At 39.4% G+C, this 24,432-nt stretch overlaps 2 protein-coding genes and 1 long non-coding RNA gene across 6 annotated transcripts; 1 reads left to right on the forward strand and 2 right to left on the reverse strand.

Moving 5' to 3' along the window:
- Positions 1-96: 96 nt before the first annotated feature.
- Positions 97-11,714, reverse strand: LOC133554746 (probable tubulin polyglutamylase TTLL9). 3 transcript variants are annotated; one of them, XM_061903845.1, is made up of 14 exons: positions 11,220-11,714; positions 8,435-8,475; positions 8,266-8,358; positions 8,088-8,199; positions 7,822-8,007; positions 5,906-5,974; positions 5,732-5,825; positions 2,107-2,147; positions 1,936-2,023; positions 1,750-1,808; positions 1,476-1,672; positions 1,162-1,275; positions 942-1,066; positions 97-841 (listed from the first exon to the last, which is right to left on the reverse strand). In XM_061903845.1, the coding sequence occupies exons 1-14, from the start codon at positions 11,241-11,243 to the stop codon at positions 783-785; spliced, it is 1,302 nt and encodes a 433-aa protein (XP_061759829.1). In that variant the 5' UTR covers positions 11,244-11,714; the 3' UTR covers positions 97-782. The 3 variants fall into 3 exon arrangements, with proteins under 3 accessions (XP_061759829.1, XP_061759828.1, XP_061759830.1); XM_061903844.1 differs by having other exon boundaries at positions 97-1,066; XM_061903846.1 differs by lacking the exon at positions 97-841 and having other exon boundaries at positions 947-1,092.
- Positions 379-15,821, forward strand: LOC133554749 (uncharacterized). Its single transcript, XR_009807196.1, has 4 exons — positions 379-1,693; positions 11,912-12,135; positions 12,316-12,505; positions 15,106-15,821. It is a non-coding gene; the product is annotated as an uncharacterized LOC133554749 (long non-coding RNA).
- Positions 15,665-23,038, reverse strand: LOC133554747 (probable tubulin polyglutamylase TTLL9). Of its 2 annotated transcripts, none has more exons than XM_061903847.1 (13): positions 22,884-23,038; positions 22,221-22,313; positions 22,037-22,139; positions 20,434-20,619; positions 20,242-20,310; positions 20,068-20,161; positions 19,952-19,992; positions 19,784-19,871; positions 19,609-19,667; positions 19,335-19,531; positions 18,797-18,910; positions 15,893-16,017; positions 15,665-15,778 (listed from the first exon to the last, which is right to left on the reverse strand). In XM_061903847.1, the coding sequence occupies exons 1-13, from the start codon at positions 22,943-22,945 to the stop codon at positions 15,708-15,710; spliced, it is 1,302 nt and encodes a 433-aa protein (XP_061759831.1). In that variant the 5' UTR covers positions 22,946-23,038; the 3' UTR covers positions 15,665-15,707. The 2 variants fall into 2 exon arrangements, with proteins under 2 accessions (XP_061759831.1, XP_061759833.1); XM_061903849.1 differs by lacking the exon at positions 22,884-23,038 and adding an exon at positions 22,631-22,877.
- Positions 23,039-24,432: the final 1,394 nt, after the last annotated feature.

Raw genomic sequence — 24,432 nt, forward strand, 5'->3', positions numbered from 1 at the left:
CACACAACCAATTAAGCTCATAAATTGAGGTACTTACGGCAACAAATTAAAAAAAAACGTGGTGCAGTGCTTATAATTGTTTTTATTATAAACTGGGATCCAAATAACGCGCGCTAAACAATGTGTACAAACTCCAATATTGTGTGTACCATTAGTGGGCATGTTGCACAAATACAAATGTCCGCTGTAGGGGATGCTGGGCTTTAGGAAATTAAAATGGCAATGAAAGAATCTTCCAATGTGCTTACAGTGGTCCAAATTCTTCTATACGACAGGAGCACTGACTTGTTTTTAGGAATTTGAAAAACTGAAATGTTTGTCTCCTAAGTTGTGAACTAAACTCGGGTGCAGGTATGTTTTTTGTTTTTTTTGCTGTATTAGAATAAAATAAAGAGTATGTGAAATATGCTCCAGCACCCCCCGTGACCCGAAAGGGACAAGTGGTAGAAAATGATGGTTGGATGTAGCGCTTGGCTTCACTTCGTCTATTGTGGGAGAAGATAAAAAGACGGTGTATGTTTTGTGTAACATTATTAAGAATGTTATTTTATGCAGAGGTGTACTTATAACAATTTTATTGACAATAGTATTTACAATATTTGCGGTGGACAATTGGGGGGCGTGAAAAATGTTCTGCCTCAGGGGGGAGTGTCACAGAAAATAATCGAAAAGCACTGGTCTATACTAACCTGACAGAGTCTTCAAATACGATTCAATAGTGAAGCTACTTGCAGACCTGGATGAGAACATTATACCCTATTAAGTTCTTTTGTGGAACAACATCAAATCTTCTGGTCTGGAAATTGTTTAAACATATGGTTTTCCCTGTCATTCATGCATCCTGCACAAAAATAAGAGTGTCACAGGAGTAATGAATGATGGCATATTATTGACACGTTGTATAACAGTAAGATTCCATACCTTAAACAATGTGGCCTTACCCAAGTTTGTGTTGGCTTTCAAACATGAACAACTAAATATTTCAGAGTCAGAATCCTCTCTGTAGACAGGTCCATCATTCCACATAAGATCATATCCGCCCATCCTCTTTTCTTTCCCAGTCAACCTAAGGAGGTACAGCCCTGTTCATGTCTGCAATATCGTCATCCATAAGTAAAATATACAAACGGAAATATATCAGCAACACTTCTCGTAATTTACCTTTTCTCCATATCCACAATATTTACAGTATCTTCCAGCAGTCTGTACTTCATGTCGTAATCCTCCTGACTGCTGGGTGCGAGCGACGGAGAAGCGTTTACCTCAATCAACCACCTGCCATAAGACGATGAGCAAGGCCATGTATACACATGTTAAAGACGACAGTTCATGTCATGGCATATGTTTACCAAGTATTGTCAAGCAAGAGCGGAGTGGAGTGGAAAAAGACTAACATTTCAGTCGAAGCTTCTTACACAAACAATGAATGTTGATGTGCAGAGAATAATCCGACAGTTTGGCAAATCTAAACTCACGGTTTGAGGTTCTTATCCAGCAAAATGTCGTAGCCGTAGAGTTCAAAGCAGTGTTTGTCATTTATAATAATCTTCTGCACACTCTGTAGACTGCTGATGAAGATGTTATCCATCTCTGTAAACAGAGTTTCAACCACCTGTATCCCATGCTTTGCGGTCAGGTACTTACGCAGTTTCTGGATCTTCCATTTACATCCCTGTGTAAAGTCCAGCACAAGGTGAGTGACAAGGTAATATGAAGATTTCCACAGTTAAGTTTCCATAAATGACTCACCTTTTCAGGATCATAGTCAGGTGCTGTTTTTTGAACCGCCACATTAGTGAGATGTACATCTGTAAAAATGCACTAAGGAACATTTAGAAATGACACAAATTCTCCACCTGTCCAGTAAATAAGCAGTATGTTCATATTAAAACCACACAATCGACATTAATATCACTAAATGTTCAACAAGGATACACTTGTCATCAATACTATCCAGAGAGAAACGTGTGCTTGAAAGACGAGCAAAGCCCTCCCGATAAAGCCATGCCTTCAATGGAAAATACTGAGCCAAATATTTCCATATTAGATGCTATAAGAATAATACAATTTAAATAGAATATTGACTTAGCATATGTATTTACATACTGATGTGACCATCACATAGACCCTCAGATCGAACTTCCTGCCTGTGGAGACAAAATCAGAATCAAATATTGGTTTACTTTTTATTACAGAATGTAAGGTGTACAGTGGTCTCTCGCAACTCTGCAGTTCACATACTGTGGTCTCAAGCATAATCACTACATGGCTATATGATCATGGCGATGTGTCATGAGAGTCGCTGATTATCATTGTGGTTGTCATGCTCTGCAGGCGTTTGCGTATTCTATTTTGATGGACGGAATCCATCCATCCATTTTCTAACGCTTATTCCATTTAGAGTCGCGGGGGGCGCTTTTGCCTATCTCAGCTCCAATCGGGCGGAAGACGGATTACACTCTGGACAAGTCGCCACCTCATCGCAGGGCCAACACAGGTAGACAACATTCACACTCACATTCACACACTAGGGCCAATTTAGTGTTGCCAATCAAAAATACCAAATTAATACAATTGCACTTTGTTTCTGCTAACTTCTATTCAGCTGTGTTCTTTGTGTCACACCGCGGCGAGGGATGTCTTATCTTGTTTTTTTTCTGTCTTGTGAATTGCATGTTTTAGTTTGAAAAGTACCTCCTCTCATTTCAGGTCACTTGCCCTTCCCTTTGTGTCATCAGTCTGACGTTATCCCTTATCCCTGATTGTTTCCACCTGTTCTCCATTACCCTCCTGTGTATTATAAGCCCACGCCTCCCTTTGTTCTGTGCCAGATTGTCTCGTTTATTCGTGCCTCTATGCCATCCTGGCCTCGTTTTGTGTTTGAAAATCTTGATTCTGAATTCCTTCGTTAATATTTTGAGTTTTCTTTTTCTCCTCCTCAGCAGAGTGATTTTGTGTTATTTAGTTTTACAGCCGAAGTGATGAGTTTTCTGTTTTTCTTACAGTTCTTCCTTTTCCTCAATTTTTTGAGTGATATTTTTTGTTAACCTTTTTTTTTAGATTAGGGGCCGTGTAGAAGTTTCATAGCCAATGTTTCTCCCTCCTTTTGGAGCATTTTTTGTTTGTAATAAATTTCATAGAATATACGGCGCCAAGTATAGTTCGTTATTGTTTTTGTGTGTCCTCCTTTTGGAGTGATTTTCGGTTGTTCCCTTTTTGTGGAACCTTTTTCGCCGACTTGTCTAGTTCTAGCCTATATTGAATTGCCCTGACTCTGGAGGTGAAAGGAAGCTTTCAAAATAAAAGCCTGCCGGATTAATCCTTACTCTGCATCTGAGTCCTATCTTTTGACCAAATTTTGACTTTGTAATAGTTTTATTTTGGTTTGGCAGCACTGCAGCCGTGTCCATTCAAAAGCCTACAGGGATAATTGTTAATTTAGCATCGCTTCGACCGCAGTCATCATGGCAGCTTTATGGCTGTATTATATAATGATCTCATGCTGAATATATACAAAACCTAAATCTTTTCGTTACAAGGTAACAGCAATTTTTGGTAATTGCGTCTATTGTTAACAATCTTTATTTGAGATTAACACATGTTTTTCTTTTTTATAATGTATTCTGACTCGTTAATAAATGTATATGAAAGCCAGCTAACAGCAAAGCTTATGGGAGCCGCTTTCTCTTACTGTACAACGTCTGCTCTCAATTGGATGCTGACTGATGGGATGTGTGGGTTCCCTCCGGGTACTCCGGCTTCCTCCCACTTCCAAAGACATGCACCTGGGGATAGGTTGATTGGCAACACTAAATTGGCCCTAGTGTGTGAATGTGAGTGTGAATGTTGTCTGTCTATCTGTGTTGGCCCTGCGATGAGGTGGCGACTTGTCCAGGGTGTACCCCGCCTTCCGCCCGATTGTAGCTGAGATAGGCGCCAGCGCCCCCCGCGACCCCGAAAGGGAATAAGCGGTAGAAAATGGATGGATGGATGGATGATGGGATGTTTTAATTAGATGAAGAATTAATCATAATCCTTGCTAATGGTTATATAACAAAAAAAGGTGTCGCAAGCCAGCGTCTTTTTGTGTCTTTCTTGCCATCTCCAGGTGTAGGTCGAATGTCAAAGATGATCAACTTCCATAACCTTATTCTATCCAGGTAAGAGGCGTGACTTATAATCTAGACTTAACTATCAGTAACTAACAGGCGATTATGAGCTCAGTGTGTCAATTAATGGTTTCTCTGTTTGAATGCTTATAATAACAATATTTCTAATACTTTGTTAATATTCAAGAGATGTAAAAGGAGTATTGTTGGAGTTTTTTGGATACTTATTTAGAATGATTGTTAAAAACATACACCTGGGGAATGGGTTAATTGGCAACATTAAATTGGCCCTAGTGTGTGAATGTGAGTGTGAATGTTGTCTGTCTATCTGTGTTGGCCCTGTGATGAAGTGGCAACTTGTCCAGGGTATACACCGCCTTCCGCCCGAAGGCAGCTGAGAAAGGCTTCAGCACCCCCCGCCACCCCAAAAGCGACAAGCGGTAGCAAAATGGATGTATAAATAGATTCCAAATTGAGACAATCATTACAATTTAGAATCCAAAAACGAATACTCTCTCATAAGGGTTGTGAATGATAGGCAAAATTACAAAAAAAGGTCAGTTCCCAAAGAATATATATTGTAATAATGTCTAAAAATATTTTTTTCAGTTTTTGCTCATTATTGTGTTTTGTTTACTTGTTCAATTAATGACAGAGCGACATAGCAGATTTGAATTGGCTTCAATACGATTGCAAAAATGTTTTCCCTTGAACATATCAACATAGGTTTTTTCACCTTTTCAGATAAACTTTGGACATTACCTGGAATATAAACACAATACTAAACATAGTGGATTGAAGTAAATAAAGGTCAATGTAGTTTTGTTTGGTGTTCATACATGATTATTTATAGTAAATACATATCTTCACACACCTTGTAATGTTACCTTATTTTTAATATCTACTTATAAACTACATGAGTTGCATTTATGTTGGTTGAATCTTTTATGCTTTCACTCCCATAGCTAAGTCTGCTTCTTGTTGCCAAGAGTAATAGAGTCCCCGCTAATTGGTGTTGGGTAAATTAATTTTGGCGTAGGAAGACCTATTAATTATAAATGGTATATTTCTTGTGTATTGTTTTGTTGGATTGGATAAAATTACAAAAACAAAACAAAAAAATAAAAAATAAAAAATTAATAAACAAATGGTTAATTTCCATTGCAAAAGCATAAAAAAAGTTTTACAATTTCGAAATAAGTTTTTAATGTGAAGAAAACGATCTAATCATTAAACAACACCTACATGTTTATAATACTCACTCGGCTGCAGTCAGCCCTGGCGTGTTACATAGGTAATATTGGAGGCCGAAATAGTGCCACAAAAAGCCTGGGGTTCAGTGAACTGCAGATTTTAAAGTACATGGAGTTTACATTGAGATTCGAGAGCCCATTGAAGTGTTAAAATTATGCCAGTTTTAGATTGTATGAAGCATTTAAAGTGCATATAAGAGTGTGTGGAGAGCTCACAAAGAAAAACACAGAGCTGAATACATATAATGTTGAAGTACCGAAAATCCTACAACAAATAGTCTCCCTACTTGAAGGAAATGTACACACCACAGGGGTGTTCCGAAAGTAATCGAGGGAACATTGTACAGTATTTTTGAGTCAGTGAATTACCACCAAGCAGGTAGGGGTTCTCAATATAGCACTGCGCCACATAGCTTTCCACTTGAGCTGCATCTTTCTGATCTTCTGAGCGACTGGCGTCATGCTGAGAGACAATGTCATCAATCAGATTATATCATGCTGGTATGTACATATGTTCATATTCAAAAGTAAAGACACATTTACTTTCTTCCAGTCCATGATGTCTTTCAGTTTTCTAAAAAGGAAGATGCCTGCGCCTTGAGATTTTGCAGCCTGTAAAATAATACAGAGAAATCTCCTTAAATGCAGTTGCTAAGTGGAGTGGTCTTTTATACTCATTCTAATGCAAAACAAATGTAAGTCTTTAGAGCACATAGTGCAGAGCTCTTACACTGGCGGCTCATGGGTCAAATCCGGCCCGGGAATGACACTTTACTGGCCCCCAGGTTCAGTTAGAAACTTGGGAGACAAACATTTTTGTAGCAAATTCCAAAAAACACAAAGAGTGCTCCTGTTGTATAAAGGAACTTTGACCACTGTAAACACAATGGAAGATCCTTGCAATGACATTTTAACATGCTAACAAACAGAGAACACTGGGGTCCAGACTTGTGATTTACATACAGTAACTGAGGCGTTCCTCAGAGTATCCCTTTAGGTCCTCTCCTTTTTGGAAGTTACACTTTTTTCATATGCTCAAAAGCTCAATATAATTCAGTCCAATATAACACAGACCGACTGGTGGATAGTCCAATTCTGTGACGTGGAGGCACAATCCACCAAGGAGGTTTAGGCAGCCGAGCAACATTGCATAACTTTTTCGAAAAGAAAAGGGTAAAAATAAGGATTCCTATGCAACGTGATCTAAAGAACGTGATCTTTATTTTATGTGTAATGTGATTTATATAACAAAGGTGTCGCTGTAGCTTATTTACTTGGGGCAGTATACTGTAGCTCGGTTGGCAGAGCGGCCGTGCCAGCAACTTGAGGGTTGCAGGTTCAATCCCCGCTCCATCCTAGTCACTGCCTTTGTGTCCTTGGGCAAGACACTTTACCCACCTGCTCCCAGTGCCACCCACACTGGTATATATGTAAAAATTTGATATTGGGTTTCACTATGTAAAGCGCTTTGAGTTACTCGAGAAAAAGCGCTATATGAATATAATTCACTTCACTTCAGATGCAGCCAGTAGTCATTAGTTAAACATCTTTAGTTAAAACTAGTGGTGTTCCTCAAGGCACCATTTGAATTTCTCTCTTTTTCATCATTTGGGCTATTCAAGGTTCAAAACACTTGTGAGAGACTCACATTTTTTGCAGTAGATTCTTAAATTCACTAGAGTGCTGTCATAGAGATTATCTTTGACATGCTTTTCTTTACAGAAGGTCTTCAAAAAAAGAAGATTGCTCCTGTAATTCTGACAAAATGAATAGACCAAAATTAAATGTCTACTGTCGACGATACTGGTTTTCTAGAATATACAAATTAAAACTAAGTCTAAGTCCAGCCCCCCTGTACCTCACTTTCTGGAAATGTGGCCCTCAAAACATTTTACCGTATTTTTCGGAGTATAAATCGCTCGGAGTATAAGTCACATTTTTGGGGGAAATTTATTTGATAAAACCCAACACCAAGAATAGAAATTTGAAAGGCAATTTAACATAAATAAAGAATAGTGAACAATAGGATGAATAAGTGTATGTTATATGACGCATAAATAACCAACTGAGAAGGTGCCTGGTAAGTTAACATAACATATTATGGTAAGAGTCATTCAAATAACTATAACATATAGAACATGTTTACCAAACAATCTATCACTCCCATTCGCTAAATCCCATTAAATCTTATACGTCTAGTCTCTTACGTGAATGAGCTATTTGATATTTTATGGTAATTTGTTAATAATTTCACACATAAGTCGCTCCTGAGTATAAGTCGCACCCCCGGCCAAACTATGAAAAAAAAACTGCAACTTATAGTCCGAAAAATACGGTAGTGGAATATCCCTGAAATATGCCATTGTAAGGGATGAAACATCTATATAAAAGGTTGGTTCCCGTTCATTGTGAACATTCAGCTGTATTACATTATTGCATTCCATCTGACATCTACTAACCGGCTTCATTATCCAGGTGCTGCCAGGGTTTCTCTTGAACTCCTCCACAAAGAGATGGTATTCATTAGGCAGTGCAAAGCTGCATGGGAAAAAATCACATTTGGAAACCTCTGTGCAGCTCTCCCCCCTTTCTAGAGCCCTTTTGTATCTTTTTAGGTTTTTTAACAGGAAGTCTTTGCGGGTCAGCTGAAACATAAAAACCTTACTTTCATTACTTAAAGCTGTGGATTACATACATAAAACAAGTAAGGCACGTGCTTCCTCACCTCGTAACGGTTGCGGAAGTGGTTTATCCTTACATGTTCCTCCATGAATGAATGATCAAAATTCTCCCTAAGCCATCCTACTTCACACCAGTGGAAGTCCCATTCACCATCACTGAAAGAAAAGGAATAGACTCAATAAAAAAACGGATGATATTTTTGTAAACAGCTCCATACTTACTCTTTGACTTCGACCCAGCCCGGCCTTTGTTTCAAGACATCATGCATGGTACCGGCGGTTCCACATTTGAAACGCACAACACATTTCCCCTCCCTGCAAACACTAATATTCAGATCATGCATGATCCAACAAAATTATTTAATTTTCAAAACAATGTAGAATTACTCACCGCTTCTCGGCTGGTTTGCTACAATCGTTCAACTTTTTGAACTGAGATGTTGGCAAATGTTAAAGAAAAAAATAAGATTTTATTTCCATAGAAAATGTGCTGGCATCAATAAAACACAAGGAAGATGGTGACAAAAAGACATTTCAAATATTCTATCTTATGAGGTGTATAATGTGAAGGTAAAGGCAATGCAAGAAAAACTACAACACTTCGTTTTAAACAATTGAGATAGTATGTCTCCTCCTCTGGGTTGGGGAGGAGACCCTGCCCCAAGTGGAGGAGTTCAAATACCTAGGAGTCTTGTTCACGAGTGAGGGAAGAGTGGATGGTGAGATCGAGAGGCTGATCACTGCAGCGTCTTCAGTAATGCAGACGCTGTCTCGATCGGTTGTGGTGAAGAAGGAGCTGAGCCGAAAGGCAAAGCTCTCAATTTACCAGTCGATCTACGTTCCCATCCTCACCTATGGTCATGAGCTTTGGGTTCTGACCGAAAGGACAAAATCACGGGTACAAGGGGCCGAAATGAGTTTCCTCCGCCGTGTGGCGGGGCTCTCCCTTAGAGATAGGGTGAGAAGATCTGCCATCTGGGAGGAGCTCAAAGTAAAGCCGCTGCTCCTCCACATCGAGAGAAGCCAGATGAGGTCGTTCGGGGATCTGGTCAGGATGCCACCCGAACGCCTTCCTAAGCAGGTGTTTAGGGCTTGTCCAACCGGTAGGAGGCCACGGGGAAGACCCAGGACACATTGGGAAGAGTTCCCCCGGGAAGAGCTGGACGAAGTGGCAAGGGGGGGGAAGTCTGGGCTTCCCTGCTTAGGCTGCTGCCCCCGCGAACCTGACCTCGGATAAGCGGAAGAAGATGGATGGATGGATGGATGAATGGAGATATTATGTGAATTGTTAGTTTACTTTGGGGTGATCCAGATGAAGTGATTAGTAAATGGGTTATACTTATATAGCGCCTTTCTACCTTTTTTTAAGTAACTCAAAACATTTTGACGGTATTTCCGCATTCACCCATTCACACACTGATGACGGGAGCCGCCACGCAAGGCGCTAACCAGGACCCATCAGGAGCAAGGGTGAAGTGTCTTGCTCAAGGAAACAACGGACGTGACTAGGACGGTAGAAGGTGGGGATTGAACCAGCAACCCTCAGGTTGCTGGCACAGCCACTCTTCCAACTGCGCCACACCGTCCCCAAATGTAAAATATAGTAACATTTTCAACAATGGAAAGGGCAAGCTAATATTCGAGGCACTCGTACAGTATTTCTATAGAGGTTCAAATTGCAGCGTGACGTAGTTATGATGATTTTTGACGGTCACGGCCCGATTTATATGAGCATGCGCAAAAACTCATCAACTTCCATTCCCTAATCCAGTGTTCTTCAACCTTTTTTGAGCCAAGGCACATTTTTTGCGGTGAAAAAATGCGGAGGCACACCACCAACAGAAATTATTAAAAAACTTGTCTCAAAGTAGGTGTACTGTCAACACCTGTCACATCACACCCTGACTTATTTTGACTTTTTTGCTGTTTTCCTGTGTGTAGTCCTTTACTTCTTGTCTTGCGCTCCTATTTTGGTGGCTTTTTCTCTCTTTTTGGTATTTTCCTGTAGCAGTTTCATGTCTTCCTTTGAGCGATATTTCCCGCATGTACTTTGTTTTAGCACTCAATAATATTTCAGTTGTTTTTATCTTTCTTCGTTGGGACATTGTTGATTGTCATGTCATGTTCAGATGTACTTTGTGGACGCTGTCTTTGCTCCACAGTAAGTATTTGCTGTCGTCCAGCATTCTATTTTTGTTTACTTTGTAGCCAGTTCAGTTTTAGTTTCGTTCTGCATAGCCTTCCCTAAGCTTCAATGCCTTTTCTATGGGGCACTCACCTTTTTTTTTATTTTTGTTTCAAGCATTAGATACCTTTTTACCTGCACGTTGCCTCCCGCTGTTTCCGACATCTACAAAGCAATTAGCTACCGACTGCCACCTACTAATATGGAAGAGTATTACACGGTTATAGACAGCACCGACACTCAACAACAACAACACATCATTTACAGACTATAATTACTGGTTTGCAAAAATATTTTTGACCAAAATAGGGGAAATTAGATAATCTCCCACGGCACACCAGACTGTATCCCACGGCACACTAGTGTGCCGCGGCACAGTGATTGAAAAATACTGCCCTACTCAATGGCAGTTTTTCAAAAATACATTTCAATATATATTTATTTTCTTCCAAGCAACTGGTTCCTGACATTATTAACTAATAATCTCAAATAGTCAACAACTACAATTAAAAATTGTATACAACTTTTATCCATCCACATCGTTAGATACATTTAAAACGCCCTTTTTAATCCCTATAGTGACATTCTGGTCAGATTGCTTGCATTTCTGCGTAATTACTGAAGTGCTCCGTTATTCGAAAATGATTTTCGCTTATTGTGTAGTACTGTTAAAAAAAATACGTTGTATCATTAATATGATATTGTAACATATGTAATGTTTGCAGCGCATGCGCATACTGGTCCAGCAGTGACTAACACTACTGTTTTTAGTTGTGTTATAGACTTCTCAATTACCAAAACATAAGTCACAAGAGAGGTAAACATTAAGTACTTTATCAGAATCTATTCTGTTTTATGATAACACAACTAATTAAGTCTACTGTGCGGCGACTCAAAACGAGAACTTGGCCAACTTGAGCCTGGCGAATTTTGCCAACATCGTTCAAATTCGTAGCACGACATGACATCAAAGATTCACATGCAAGTTTACCTTGTTCTTTGACAATGACATCATTGTGACGACGAGTTACTTGTAGTTGTAAAAAGTTTGAAAACGTTCATGACAGAGCTTGTTGTCAAGGTAACGTCACAACACATTAACAGGCTACTTCCGGTGTACTTCCGCTTTACCCGGAAACTAGGGGGAAACAGTAATTTGGTGAAGGTTAGAATATAAATAGTGTAAATACAAAAATGTTTTGATAAAAAGCATTCATTGATATGTACTACAAATAGCCATGTTTGTGTGCTTTTGACGTCACTAATGGACGATTCTACACGATACAGTCTTGAGCACATTAGGGTGTAATAAAAACATTTTTCAATGTCAAAAATCATTATGTAGTTTTTTACGGTAACAATATCGGTCACATTATTTGTATCCATTTTTAAACTTTTAGTTGTGCTTCATTTCAAGTATCCCTAGTTTAATGGTTCCTTTGAAGATTTGCCAGTGTGAGCAATCGACAGAAAAACATAGAACGGCTTTATTATCTTCTAACAGGTGAGCACGATGGTACTATAGGTAGTTACTCTGTTAGGTGCAGTTAAAAATAAGTACATAAATAATATACAAGCAGCAGTGCAACAGTAAAGAACAGTGGTACAGATTTAATATCCAATAGCCCATAGGTAAAAACTGTTTTTAACTCAGTTTGTCCTGCTTTTGCTCCCTAATGGCAGCTGATTGAACACATGCAGACCAGGGTGGGATCTTTCTATGCCAGGATCTTCTCTGCTCTGTCAAGGCAGTGAGATTGAGCAATAACCTCTAGGGAAGGCAGAGGGTGGCCGATAATCTTCTCCGCTGTCCTGGTCACCCTTTTCGGACCTTTGATGGTTCCTTTCAAGATTTGCCAGTGAGCGATCGACAGAAAACATGGAATGGCTTTATTATCTTCTAACAGGTGAGCATGATGGTAAAATAGGTAGCTACTCTGTTAGGTGCAGTTAAAAATAAGTACATAAATAATATACAAACAGCAATGCAATAGTGAAGAACAGTAGTACAGATTTAATATCCTAATAGCCCATAGGTAAAAACTGTTTTTAACGCAGTTTGTCCTGTTTTTGCTCCCTAATGGCAGCAGGTTGAACGCATGCACACCAGGGTGGGATCTGTCTATGCCAGGATCTTCTCTGCTGTCGAGGCAGTGAGATTAAGCAATTACCTCTAGGGAAGGCAGAGGGTGGCCAATAATCTTCTCCGCTGTCCTGGTCACCCTATTAGGGCCTTTCTTTCTGCAGCAGAGCAGGCAGCAAAACACACAGTAACCGGTAAGTACATCAGCACTAGCCCTATTGTGCGTCGATAAAGATACCTGCAGTTTCTCAAGTTGGTTCCACCACACCACACCACACAAAAACAACATGTATGTTAACTAGCAGAGACAGTAAAACCATGTGAACACCTAATAATAATGAAAACAAAATACAGTATTTGTTTTACTGTCATATAATAAAAACACATTATATGGTGCTTGAGATTAGCGGTTGACTTGCCTGGCTTAAGTTCCAGGCAATGTGTGTTCAGTCCAGGGGCGTCGCCAGACAGATTTCACTGGGGCACGTGCCCCACTGTTGATCTGCAGTGCCCCAGTAAAAATTTCACCACTAAAAAAAAACGCTTTAGAGTTTTAAGTCTACATAACATAGACAACAGCGCACATACTACTTAGTATGGTAATTGATTGCTACTGTATTCACTCCACGTAACAGTGAGCACATGGCTACTTAATATGGTAATTTATTCACGTGTGGATTGAGACTTCAGTTGAGAGATAGAGAGAGGGAGAGAGAGAGACAGACAGAGGATGAGAATCACTGCGTGAGGTAGGTCACGTTAGCCAACAACAATTTGTTAATTACAATATTTTGATTTTGATTTGACTCAAACTGTAACTCCTAGATGGATTTAAGAAAGTTATTCGCCCGCAGCAGAGAAGAAGAAGCGAGGAATGAGAGATGTAAGAGAGGTCCTAGCTAGCTAGGCAACATCATTGTCTTAAGTTGATGCTAAGTTAGCTAACGTTATTCCTTGTATCAAGACAAACATATCCATTTGCTGTACGAGCTGTCTGGGGAATTTCCAATCAACATGAAATATAATGTTGGTTATTGTCTGCTGGTTCTGCTCAGGACCTCTGCATCAATGATGATTTGGAGTAAGCATGTGTGAGTTGAGTGCTTCTCAAATGGTTTTCAGGAAGAAAAACATTTTTTCATATCAAGTTGTGAGCCAAATTTTTAAATCATTCATGTTTATTTCACAGAAAAATAGCACAGTAGACTTGTCTTGTTAATCGGTGTGACTTTGACTAAAATAATCTTGTTTTGTCACCAGAAAAATGGCTACAGCTAAAGCATCTGGTTTTGTTTCCAGAAAAAATAGAAACATTTCTGTATTTGTTTTTAGAAAGATGGCTGAAAATATCGGGTTTTGTTGCCCAATTTAGATTTAAAAAAATATATATTTCCATGTCTGTCCTGAGTCCTCCAACTTGTTAGTCGGTTTGCCTTTTGCTAAAATACTCACTAATAGTCACTAGAAAAATGGCTAAAAATATCTGGTTTTGTTGCCACAATTTGATTTTTTTCTCCCTACACTTTTTTTTTTCCATGCACACATCTGACTGCGACTCACTGAAAATGACGCACAATCAACTTTTATGTCACGACCCAGCAGTTGGGCACCACTGGTTAACTGTATAACAGTTACTGTAATATTTCCATGTCTGTCAAGAGTGATTGACCACTTTGCACAAATGAAAAGGAGACGTTACAGTTTAATTATCAGAAAATGATTCCCTGAACAGACACACAACAGTTGTTCATTTATTTTACTACTGTGGCTTTATTGTTCCGTGTATATTTTATAGTTTTGTGTATCTGAAATAGGATTAGCCACATTACCATAAATGGAAATTAAATAATATAAAAGAACCCAGAAATGTAGGGGTGCTTTATTTTTTGTTTTACTTTTGTAGATGTTAAATTTGCAGATGATTACTGCAATATATATTTCAAAAAGATTCATTGCTCTTCCTTTTTGGTTTTACCAGTAGCAGTTTAGAAGTCTGGAGTAAAAAAGTGCATAAGTAGGTCAAATGCATTAGTTAATTTCAGGTGGTTAATCAAAGATCCATACAACATAATCTGATATGATTTCATAGTTTAAAGCACTATTTCTGTATTTTTTATGATCTATAAGTGCTAAAAATGTTTGCGCTTTGCACGCTCACATGAATTATTTGTGCCACAGGTGCTCCCCAGTACAGTATTAGGTCTAGTGACGCCCCTGATTCAGTCCCCACTCAATGACAGTGTACGAAAGCCTATGGTGTGCCGTTAACCAGTTGTGTAATGTTCCTGTGCCTTTAAGTTCTTAGGTCAATCTATGACGTAATTTCCCCTTTAAATCACGTCTTTGTCAGAACAGCCGGTTTCAATCAATGGTGGTAGCCTGTCTTGTGTGCGTTAAACGAAAAGTAAGTTTGTCATATATTGTTACAGCATTTGAACTGAATGTCATGCCTTGCTACTTATGCACGTTTGGTGCATTGTATGCTAAGTTCAGGTGTTTTTGGGTCAATCAAGAAATAATTAAGTCTCGTTGAAGGCGTTTCCATTCACGCTTAGTTTATATAACGTCATTGCAACTGCGATGGCGTAGTTTGGCCTCAAGATGGCGACGGAGACCACATAGCCATTTATGGCTCTGAAGCTTAGAACTTGTTGAAGTTCATGCATAGTTAAGTACAGTATATATTTATGTAAACCTTTATATTATATTATGTATGCACATGCGTGTATATTGCTGCATAATAATGTGTATATAATTCGATTGTAATGTTTTCCTCTTTTCTCTATTTGTTTAGATTAACCCCTTTACTACTGTGACCCCAGGTGGCCCTTGCCAAAGACAGTACCTGACTGCCCCCTAGCCAGGGATACAGTGGAGACCTCAATGGGAGAGCAGGCGGAAGGCAGTAGATTTAAGAACTACTACAATGGCTGCGATGGCGGAAAAAAAGCTGCAGCAGAAAAGGGTCCCCAGTAATCTTGTACTCCATGCCACTGGACCCTGACCCGATTCTGTCAAGGATTGTGTGGTGACTGCCTTTGCACCAGTCTCCCCACGTTAAACAAAGTCACTCACAGGCATCCTCCTTAAAGGGATACACCCCTACCAGGAGGATTGTCAAACTCCTTCGAGTGACCGCCGATGAATGTACTCTCGTCTACCCCTAATGTCAGCATGGACGCTAAGTACCTCAAAAGGCGGCCCCAACCCTTCCCAGTCTCAGTTCCGCCTCCTCCCATCTTGCCGACGCTGTCACTTTCTTCTTGTGCAGTGGACACGGCTATAAGGCTACCCACACACTGCTTGAGTGTGGAACACGGCGCAGCAAGAGAAAAGATGCACAACACAATACGGCAAATGTGAATTTTTTTTATTCAACACAATAAATTTTAAAGCTTACATTTTCTTCTGGGATTGAAAATGTTTAAAAAGCCAAATGAGCTGGCTTGCCCTATCATTTTCACACCCTGCAAAAAAAAAAAAAGGAAAACACACTTTCTCAGTTCACAAATGATAATGTGTTGTTGTGTCATGCCCTGTCACATAGTGTAAACATTTCTGGACCAAAGGAGCTGCCTTACCTAAGTATGTGTTGGCTTTTAAACACGAACAGCCAAATATTTCAGGGTCGACTTCCTCTCTATAGACAGGCCCATCATTCCACATGAGATCATATCCGCCCACTCTTTTCTCCTTCCCAGTCAACCTGAGAAGGTACACCACTTTTAGAGTATGTTTACACTGCAGACCAAAGTAGACCACATTTTCACAGCTGACTGCTTGAATTACAAGTAATATGTGATTTTTATCAGACTTCAGTATAAATGTGCACAGGCCCCAATGTTTATACATTGATACATTATAATATTTATACATTTTATTTGTATATTTTTTCAGACCTCATAATTATCTCATTCCGATGAAAATAATTAGATTTTTACATTATACATCGCTTGCATGCACAGTTTGATAAAATGAAAACAAAGGAAGTTGACCAGATTCTGTAAATGAACAAGAAAATCGGTACCAGTACTACAAAATAAAATATAAAGCAGTCACACTTTTAAAATTAGGGTCTTTTTTACGTTTAAAAAAATTAAAGTGATATATGAATGGATATCGATAGTGTATTATATTTGGGAAGGTTTTCATCGTTTTATGGCTATTAAGTAGAGGAGACACAAATATCAGCGTGGATCTGAGTCAACTCACTTATGTTAACAGCTTACGCATGTATGTAACATGTAATCAATCTTGTATAGCCCTTAGTCACAAATGTCTCAAAGAGCTGCACAAGCCACAAAAACATCCTCGACCCAGATCCCACATCAGGCAAGTAAGAAAATACGTCACAGTGTATACATCAATTCTGGTTCTTCAACATTTGCTACTTCGGAATCAAAGTACAAAGTACAAAATACAAATGAGTTGGGAAATTGTGTTAGATGTAAATATAGACAGAATACAATGATTTGCAAATCGTTTTCAACCCATATTCAGTTGAATATGCTACAAAGACAACATATTTGATGTTCAAACTGATAAACGTTTTTTTTTTGCAAATCATTAACTTTAGAATTTAATGCCAGCAACACGTGACAAAGAAGTTGGAAAAGGTGGCAATAAATACTGATAAAGTTGAGGAATGCTCATCAAACACTTATTTGGAACATCCCACAGGTGTGCAGGCTAATTGGGAACAGTTGGGTTCCATGATTGGGTATAAAAACAGCTTCCCAAAAATGCTCAGTCTTTCACAAGAAAGGATGGGGCGAGGTACAGCCCTTAGTCCACAACTGCATGAGCAAATAGTCAAACAGTTTAAGAACAACTTTTCTCAAAGTGCAATTGCAAGAAATTTAGGGATTTTAACATATACGGTCCATAATATCATCAAAAGGTTCAGAGAATCTGGAGATATCACTCCACGTAAGCGGCATGGCCGGAAACCAACATTGAATGACCGTGACCTGCGATCCCTCAGACGGCACTGTATCAAAAACCGACATAAATTTTTACAGGATATCACCACATGGGCTCAGGAACACTTCAGAAAACCACTGTCACTAAATACTGTTCGTCGCCACATCTGTAAGTGCAAGTTAAAGTTCTACTATGCAAAGCGAAAGCCATTTATCAAGAACACCCAGAAACGCCGCCAGCTTCGCTGGGCCGAAGCTCATCTCAGATGGACTGATGCAAAGTGGAAAAGTATTCTGTGGTCTAACAAGTCCACTTTTCAATTTCTTTGGGGAAACTGTGGACGTTGTTTCCTCCGGATCAAAGAGGAAAAGAACCCCCCAGATTGTTCTAGGCGGAAAGATGAAAAGCCAGCATGTGTGATGGTATGGGGGTGTATTAGTGGCCAAGGCATGGGTAACTTGCACATCTGTGAAGGCACCATTAATGCTGAAAGGTACATACACGTTTTGGAGCAACATATGTTGCCGTCCAAGCAACGTTATCATGGACGCCCCTGCTTATTTCAGCAAGAAAATGCCAAGCTACGTGTTACAACAGTGTGGCTTTGTAGTAAAACAGTGCTGGTACTAGACTGGCCTGGCTGCAGTCCAGACCTGTCTGCAATCGAAAATGTGTGGCGCATTATGAAGCGTAAAATACGACAGCGGAAACCCCGGACTGTTGAACGACCGAAGCTTTACATAAAACAAGAATGGGAAATAATTCCACTTTCAAAGCTTCAACAATTAGTTTCCTCAGTTCCTAAACGTTTGAGTGTTAAAAGAAAACGTGATGTTACACAGTGGTGAACATGCCCTTTCCCAACTACTTTGGTGCGTGTTGCAGCCATGAAATTCTAAGTTAATTATTATCTACAAAAAAAAATAAAGTTTATGAGTTTGAACATCAAATATTTTGCCTTTGTAGTGCATTCAACTGAATATGGGTTGAAAAGGATTTGCAAATCATTGTATTCTGTTTATATTTTCATCTAACCCAATTTCCCAACTCATATTGAAACAGGGTTTGTATATACTGGTATATAGAAATGACATAAATCCTATTAAATGCGGATTGTTGACTAGTAATGCGCCCAAAATTTGACCGACAAAAAACTGTTTGCTCACCGAAACCGGATTTTGTGATGACGTATCCACTTCCGCTGTCAAGCCGCGTCTTTCTTGCGCTTTAACAAATAACGTAGCTCGCTCGAAGATGACGTAAAAGTCGCAATCAAGGGTCGCATTTGAAAAGATCAGATTCCAATCGCATTCGGACTACCTCCTGATGTGACCCAAATCTGACGCAAGAAAATCGGATTTGAAGCACTTTGGAGCGTTTAGACTTGGAAAAAGTATTCAATCTGTGTCACTTTAGAGCAAAAATAAAAATCGGATTTGGTGTGCATTGTAAACAAGGTTTCGATTGTTGTAATGTCATCCCTTAACTTAGTACAAAATATTTATTTCTAGTTTTACAAAATATCAAACGGGCTAATTATGTCAGGAGATACTGTATTTTACCTTCCTTCCATATCCACAATATTTACAGTATCTTCCAGCAAGCTGTATTTCATGTCATAATCCTCTTGACTACTGGGTGCAAGCGAAGGAGATGCGTTCACTTCAATCAACCATCTGCAAAGACATATGGGGTACTGTCACTTTGATCATAATCTGGAAAACAGCAAGCATTTCAGTCAAGCCTTATAGGTAGAAAAAAGATACGCGTATACAGGACACGCTGTCATTATTATTTTACAACAGGATCATTGACTATACACGTAATTTTTCCAAGTTACTTGAAGTAAATTGCTGATCATTCAGACACTAAAATTGTACAACTTTATTTTTAAAACATGTAGCTGAGTAATAATAACAGACCAGTTTTGCTTGTCTCTGCATGTGAACATGCATTTATGTGCAAATATATGTACCTGTCCATGCAAGTATACTTGTCTGTTTGTGCAATAAACATACATAAATACCAGTGAGTGCAGCTGCTTGATGCAGTGCTGACATGTATACCAACACAAACGTGTGTTTTTGTATTTAAACTCACGGTTTGAGGTTCTCATCCAACATAATGTCATAGCCATAGAGTTCAAAGCAGTGTTTGTCATTTATAATGATCTTTTGCACACTCTGTAGACTGCTGATGAAGATGTTATCCATCTCCTTGAACAGAGTTTCTACTACCAGCCGTCCGTGTTTTGCAGTCAGGTACCGACGGAGCTTCTGGATCTTCCATTTACATCCCTGTGTAAAGGTGGGCACAAGCTTTTAGGGGTGGGGAAAACCCCAACATTATTTTTTGCTAACGTGAAATGACTCACTTTTTCTGGATCATAGTCAGGTGCTGTTTTTTGAACAGCCACATTGGTGAGATGTACGTCTGTAAAAGGCACTAAGGAACATTACCAAACTTCTGTTCAAGAAATAAGCAGTGCGTTAAAAATAAAACCACACAACTATCATAAATATCATTGTTAGATGTTTTAAAAAGGATACACTTGTCATCAATACTACTCAGGGAGAAACGTGTGCTTGACAGGCGAGCAAAGCCCTCCCGATAAAGCCATGCCTTCAATGGAAAATACTGGGCCACAACATTACATGTTAGATGCAAAAAAATACAATCTAAAATAGAATGTTGACTTCACATATGTATTTACATACTGATGTGACCATCACATAGACCCGCAGATCAAACTTTCTGCCTATGGAGACAAAATCAAATATTCGTCTACTTCTTCCTATGAAAGTTGTACAGTATTTTTGAATCAGTGAATTACCACCAAGCAGGTAGGGGTTCTCAATATAGCGCTGCGCCACATAGCTTTCCACTTGACTGGCATCTTTCTGCTCCTCTGAGCGAGTGGCATCATGCTGAAAGACAATGTCATCAATCAGATTATATCAGGCGGGTCTGTCCTTCTGTTTTTATTCAAAAATAAACACACATTTACCTTCCTCCAATCCATGATGTCTTTCAGCTTTTTAAAAAGGAAGATTCCTGCGCCTTGAGATTTTGCTGCCTGTAAAATAATACCAATTCATTGTTTTTCTTTACATTAAGTGAGGATATTTACATTTTATATATACTGAATAGCTGTCATTTTTTCCCTATGGCGGTCATATTCCATCTGCGATCAACTTACCGGCTTCATGATCCAAGTGCTGCCAGGGTTTCTTTTAAACTCCTCCACAAAGAGATGATACTCATTAGGCAGTGCGAAGGTACAGGGGAAGAAATCACATTTGGAGCCTTCCATGCAGCTGGCCTCCCTTTCTAGATTCTTTTTGAACCTCTTCAGGTTTTTCAACATGAAGTCTTTGCGAGTCAGCTGAATCATTAACACAGACAAAATTATCATTTGATGTTGACAAACTGAAGATTGATAAAACAAAGCTCGACAAATGGGGCCTGATCCACTAAGATCTAAATACCTGGCGCTAAACAGCGTGCGCAATCTATAAAATAGTGTGCAAAATAGGTGGGCCTGTTGCGCGTGATCTACTAAGACTATGCATGCAATTGAAAAGTAGTGTAGGCCGCATTATTAAAATACAGACATTGCGTGTACCATAAGCGGCTTTTACCACGTAGACACATAGACCAGGTGTGTCAAACTCATTTTCATTGAGAGTCACATCGCAGTTATGGCTGATAAAAATTTGCCTAGGCATTTGATTATTATATATATTTTTATACATGCATTATAAACCATTTTTGGATTTTACAATAAAAAAACTGGAAACTTAGTCACTAGATTTTTACTGAAAATATACAGTTGTGCAACACATTACCGTTAATGGAAGAACAGTACCACTGTTTTTTTACTTTGAAAAAAACTGGCAGCTTAGTCGCCAGAAATTTACTGTAGAATTTATGATTGTTTGCAACATCCATCCATCCATTTTCTACCGCTTATTCCCTCTGGGGTGGCGGGGGGCGCTGGTGCCTATCTCAGCTACAATCGGGCGGAAGGCAATGTACACCCTGGACAAGTCACCACCTCATCGCAGGGTGTTTGCAACATATTAATGTAAATATTAACTGTAAATCATTTTAGAAACTGAGCTGCCAGTTTTTACCACAAAAAAAAATGTGGTACTGTTCTTCCATTTTCAAAACAACTGTAGATTTTACAGTAGAAAACTGCAAACTCAATTGACATAACTTAACCATAACATTTTTTATGTGGTTTTTTTTCAATTTAAAAGTAATATGAAGTGAAAAACATTGTCATTGTCTGTCATTCTTGTTTGGTGTGGGTTTACAGTGTGGCGCATATTTGTAACAATGTTAAAGTTGTTTATACGGCCACCCTCAGTGGGACCTGTATGGCTGGTGATCAAGTATGCATGCATTCACTTATGAGTGTGTAAAAGCTGCATATATTATTTGACTCGGCCGGCACACGCTGTTTGTATGGAGGAAAAGCGGACGTAACGACAGGTTGTAGAGGACGCTAAAGGCAGTGCCTTTAAGGCACACCCCCAATATTGTTGTCCGGGTAGAAACTGGGAGAAATTCGGGAGAATGGTTGCCCCGGGAGATTTTCGGGAGGGGCACTGAAATTCGTGAGTCTCCCGGAGAAATCGGGAGTTTTGGCAAGTATGGGTAGAAAATGGATGGATGGATGGATAACGAATACCTTGTCACTTAGGAAAGGCAATCGACACCGTGTGTGTGCTAACAAGTTTGCACGTGTTTTAGCACGCGCAAACCTTCAGCAAATCCGGCCCACGATTCCTTACCTCGTAATGGTTGCGAAAGTGGTTCACCCTTACATGTTCCTCCATGAACAAATTCTCCTTCAGCCAGCCCACACCACACCAGTGGAAGTCCCATTCGCCGTCACTGTAAGACGCAATAACAGCACAAACATGGCATCGAATTTTGATGTGACATGATGCAATAATGAATGTATAACCCACTCACTCTTTGACTTCAATCCAACCTGGTCTTTGTCTCAAGACATCCTGTATGGGGCCAGGCTGGCTGCATTTGTAGCGCACAACATATCTTCCCTCCCTTAAACATATATTTAACATCCTCTATCATTGAACCATGGATATTAAAACACAACACGGTCTTTAAAAAAATATTGATCTGTTGAGCATCTCAAAGGCAACGTAGTTTAAGACTGATTAGTACTTCCAGCTTTTGCTATTGTTGGCAACAGCCAAAGGAACATTTACCATGAATTGATTAACGTGGACCCCGACTTAAACAAGTAAAAAAACGTATTCGGGTGTTACCATTTAGTGGTCAATTGTACGGAATATGTACTGAACTGTGCAGTCTAATAATAAAAGTATCGATCAATCAATCAAGTCTCTCTCACTTACATGCGTCCGTTGTGCGAACTTTAAAAACTAGCGAGCTAGTTTAATAGTAACTTGTCACATTATATCGTTTAACAGGAATTAAAGGGTCCAAATATACAACGCTTAAAAATTCGTTCCAATTTATAAATACACCATATGAAAAATATTGAATTTAGTGGGGAAGAACGAGCACTTCCGCAATGAGCTACGAATCATCCGAGCTGGCTCGCCATAGACACGCACACATGCTAAAGTCACGTGACTTACAACCTACGTCATAGTGGGAGGAAAGTCGCGGTCTCCTAACTTGTCGTCTTTTAGAATATGACGTGTCATAGAAAGGTGTCACTTTAGGGAATTGCCTTTCATCACGGAGACACCCAGAGAAAAGTACATATTTAATTGTTACTGTGCAGTGGTGGCGGGCATCACTTGAAAGCTCCGCTTTTATGACGGTCCACTCGCAGCCACGAGCACTTGAAAGCATCACGCAATTTCAGCGCCTTACAGTTTTGTTATCGTATTGTAAAATCATTTTCTATGTGTTACATGACACATACGTCTTTACAATAACATTTATTTAATCCGTATGTGTAGAATTGAATCGAAGTCAGTGTATACATACAGGCAATGCCATGGACACCATAATAAACTCAGTGCAAATGCCTGTCTAAAAATGTACTAAATGGGAACACTTTTTTTTTTTTTTTTAAACGGATTGTATAGGCCATGGGTATCAAACTCTGGCCCGCTGTGTAATTTAATTTGGCCCTTGAGGCAATATCAATTTAGCATTAGAGCTGGCCCGCCGGGGTTATACAGCGTCGGTGCCGCTGTAACACCGCATTCACCGCTAATACTCATCCTTGTCAACCCTCCTAAGTTTCCTGGTAGACTCCCGAAGTTCAGTGCCCCTCCCGAAAATCTCCCGGGGCAACCATTCTCCCGAATTTCTACCGATTTCCACCTGGACAACTATATTGGGGGCGTGCATTTAAGGCACTGCCTTTAGCGTCCTCTACAACCTGTCGTTACGTCCGCTTTTCCTCCATACAAACAGCGTGTCACATAATATTTGTGGCTTTTATACACACGCACACACACACACACACACACACACACACACACACACACACACACACACACACACACACACACACACACACACGCACAAGTGAATGCAAGGCATACCTGGTCAACAGCCATACAGGTCACACTGAGGGTGGCCGTATAAACAACTTTAGCACTCTTACAAATATTCGCCACACTGTGAACCCACACCAAACAAGAATGACAAACACATTTCGGGTGAACATCCGCACCGTAACAAAACAGAACAAATACCCAGAACCCCTTGCAGCACTAACTCTTTTGGGAAACTTCCAGCAAACTGACCAATAATTAACGTTTTATTCATGCATTTTCTCTTGCTACTTCAAGGCTTGAATGTTTGGTTCATTCAATATTGTTATTTTATTTTCAAATGTATTATTAGCCTGTGGAAAAAAATTGATATTTACCTCAGAAGATTGCAAATAAAAAAGAAGGCATAACATTTTTATACAAATTCTTTTTTGATATGCCATAAATATTTTTGTAATTATTATTATTATTATTATTTAAAACTGAAATTTTGCATGTCACTAAAGTTATATAAGCCTTGCTTGTTCAATATTTAATGCAAAACTTGTTTGGGTCCCTATTAAAAGCTAAATTTGTTCAACCTTGGCCCGCGGCTTTGTTCCGTTTAAAATTTTGGCTCACTCTGTATTTGAGTTTGACACCCCTGGTATAGGTGTTTTAAATTTAATCATATCACTGTT

This window comes from Nerophis ophidion, linkage group LG06 (genome assembly GCF_033978795.1).
Source record: "Nerophis ophidion isolate RoL-2023_Sa linkage group LG06, RoL_Noph_v1.0, whole genome shotgun sequence".
Taxonomy (NCBI): Eukaryota; Metazoa; Chordata; class Actinopteri; order Syngnathiformes; family Syngnathidae; genus Nerophis; species Nerophis ophidion.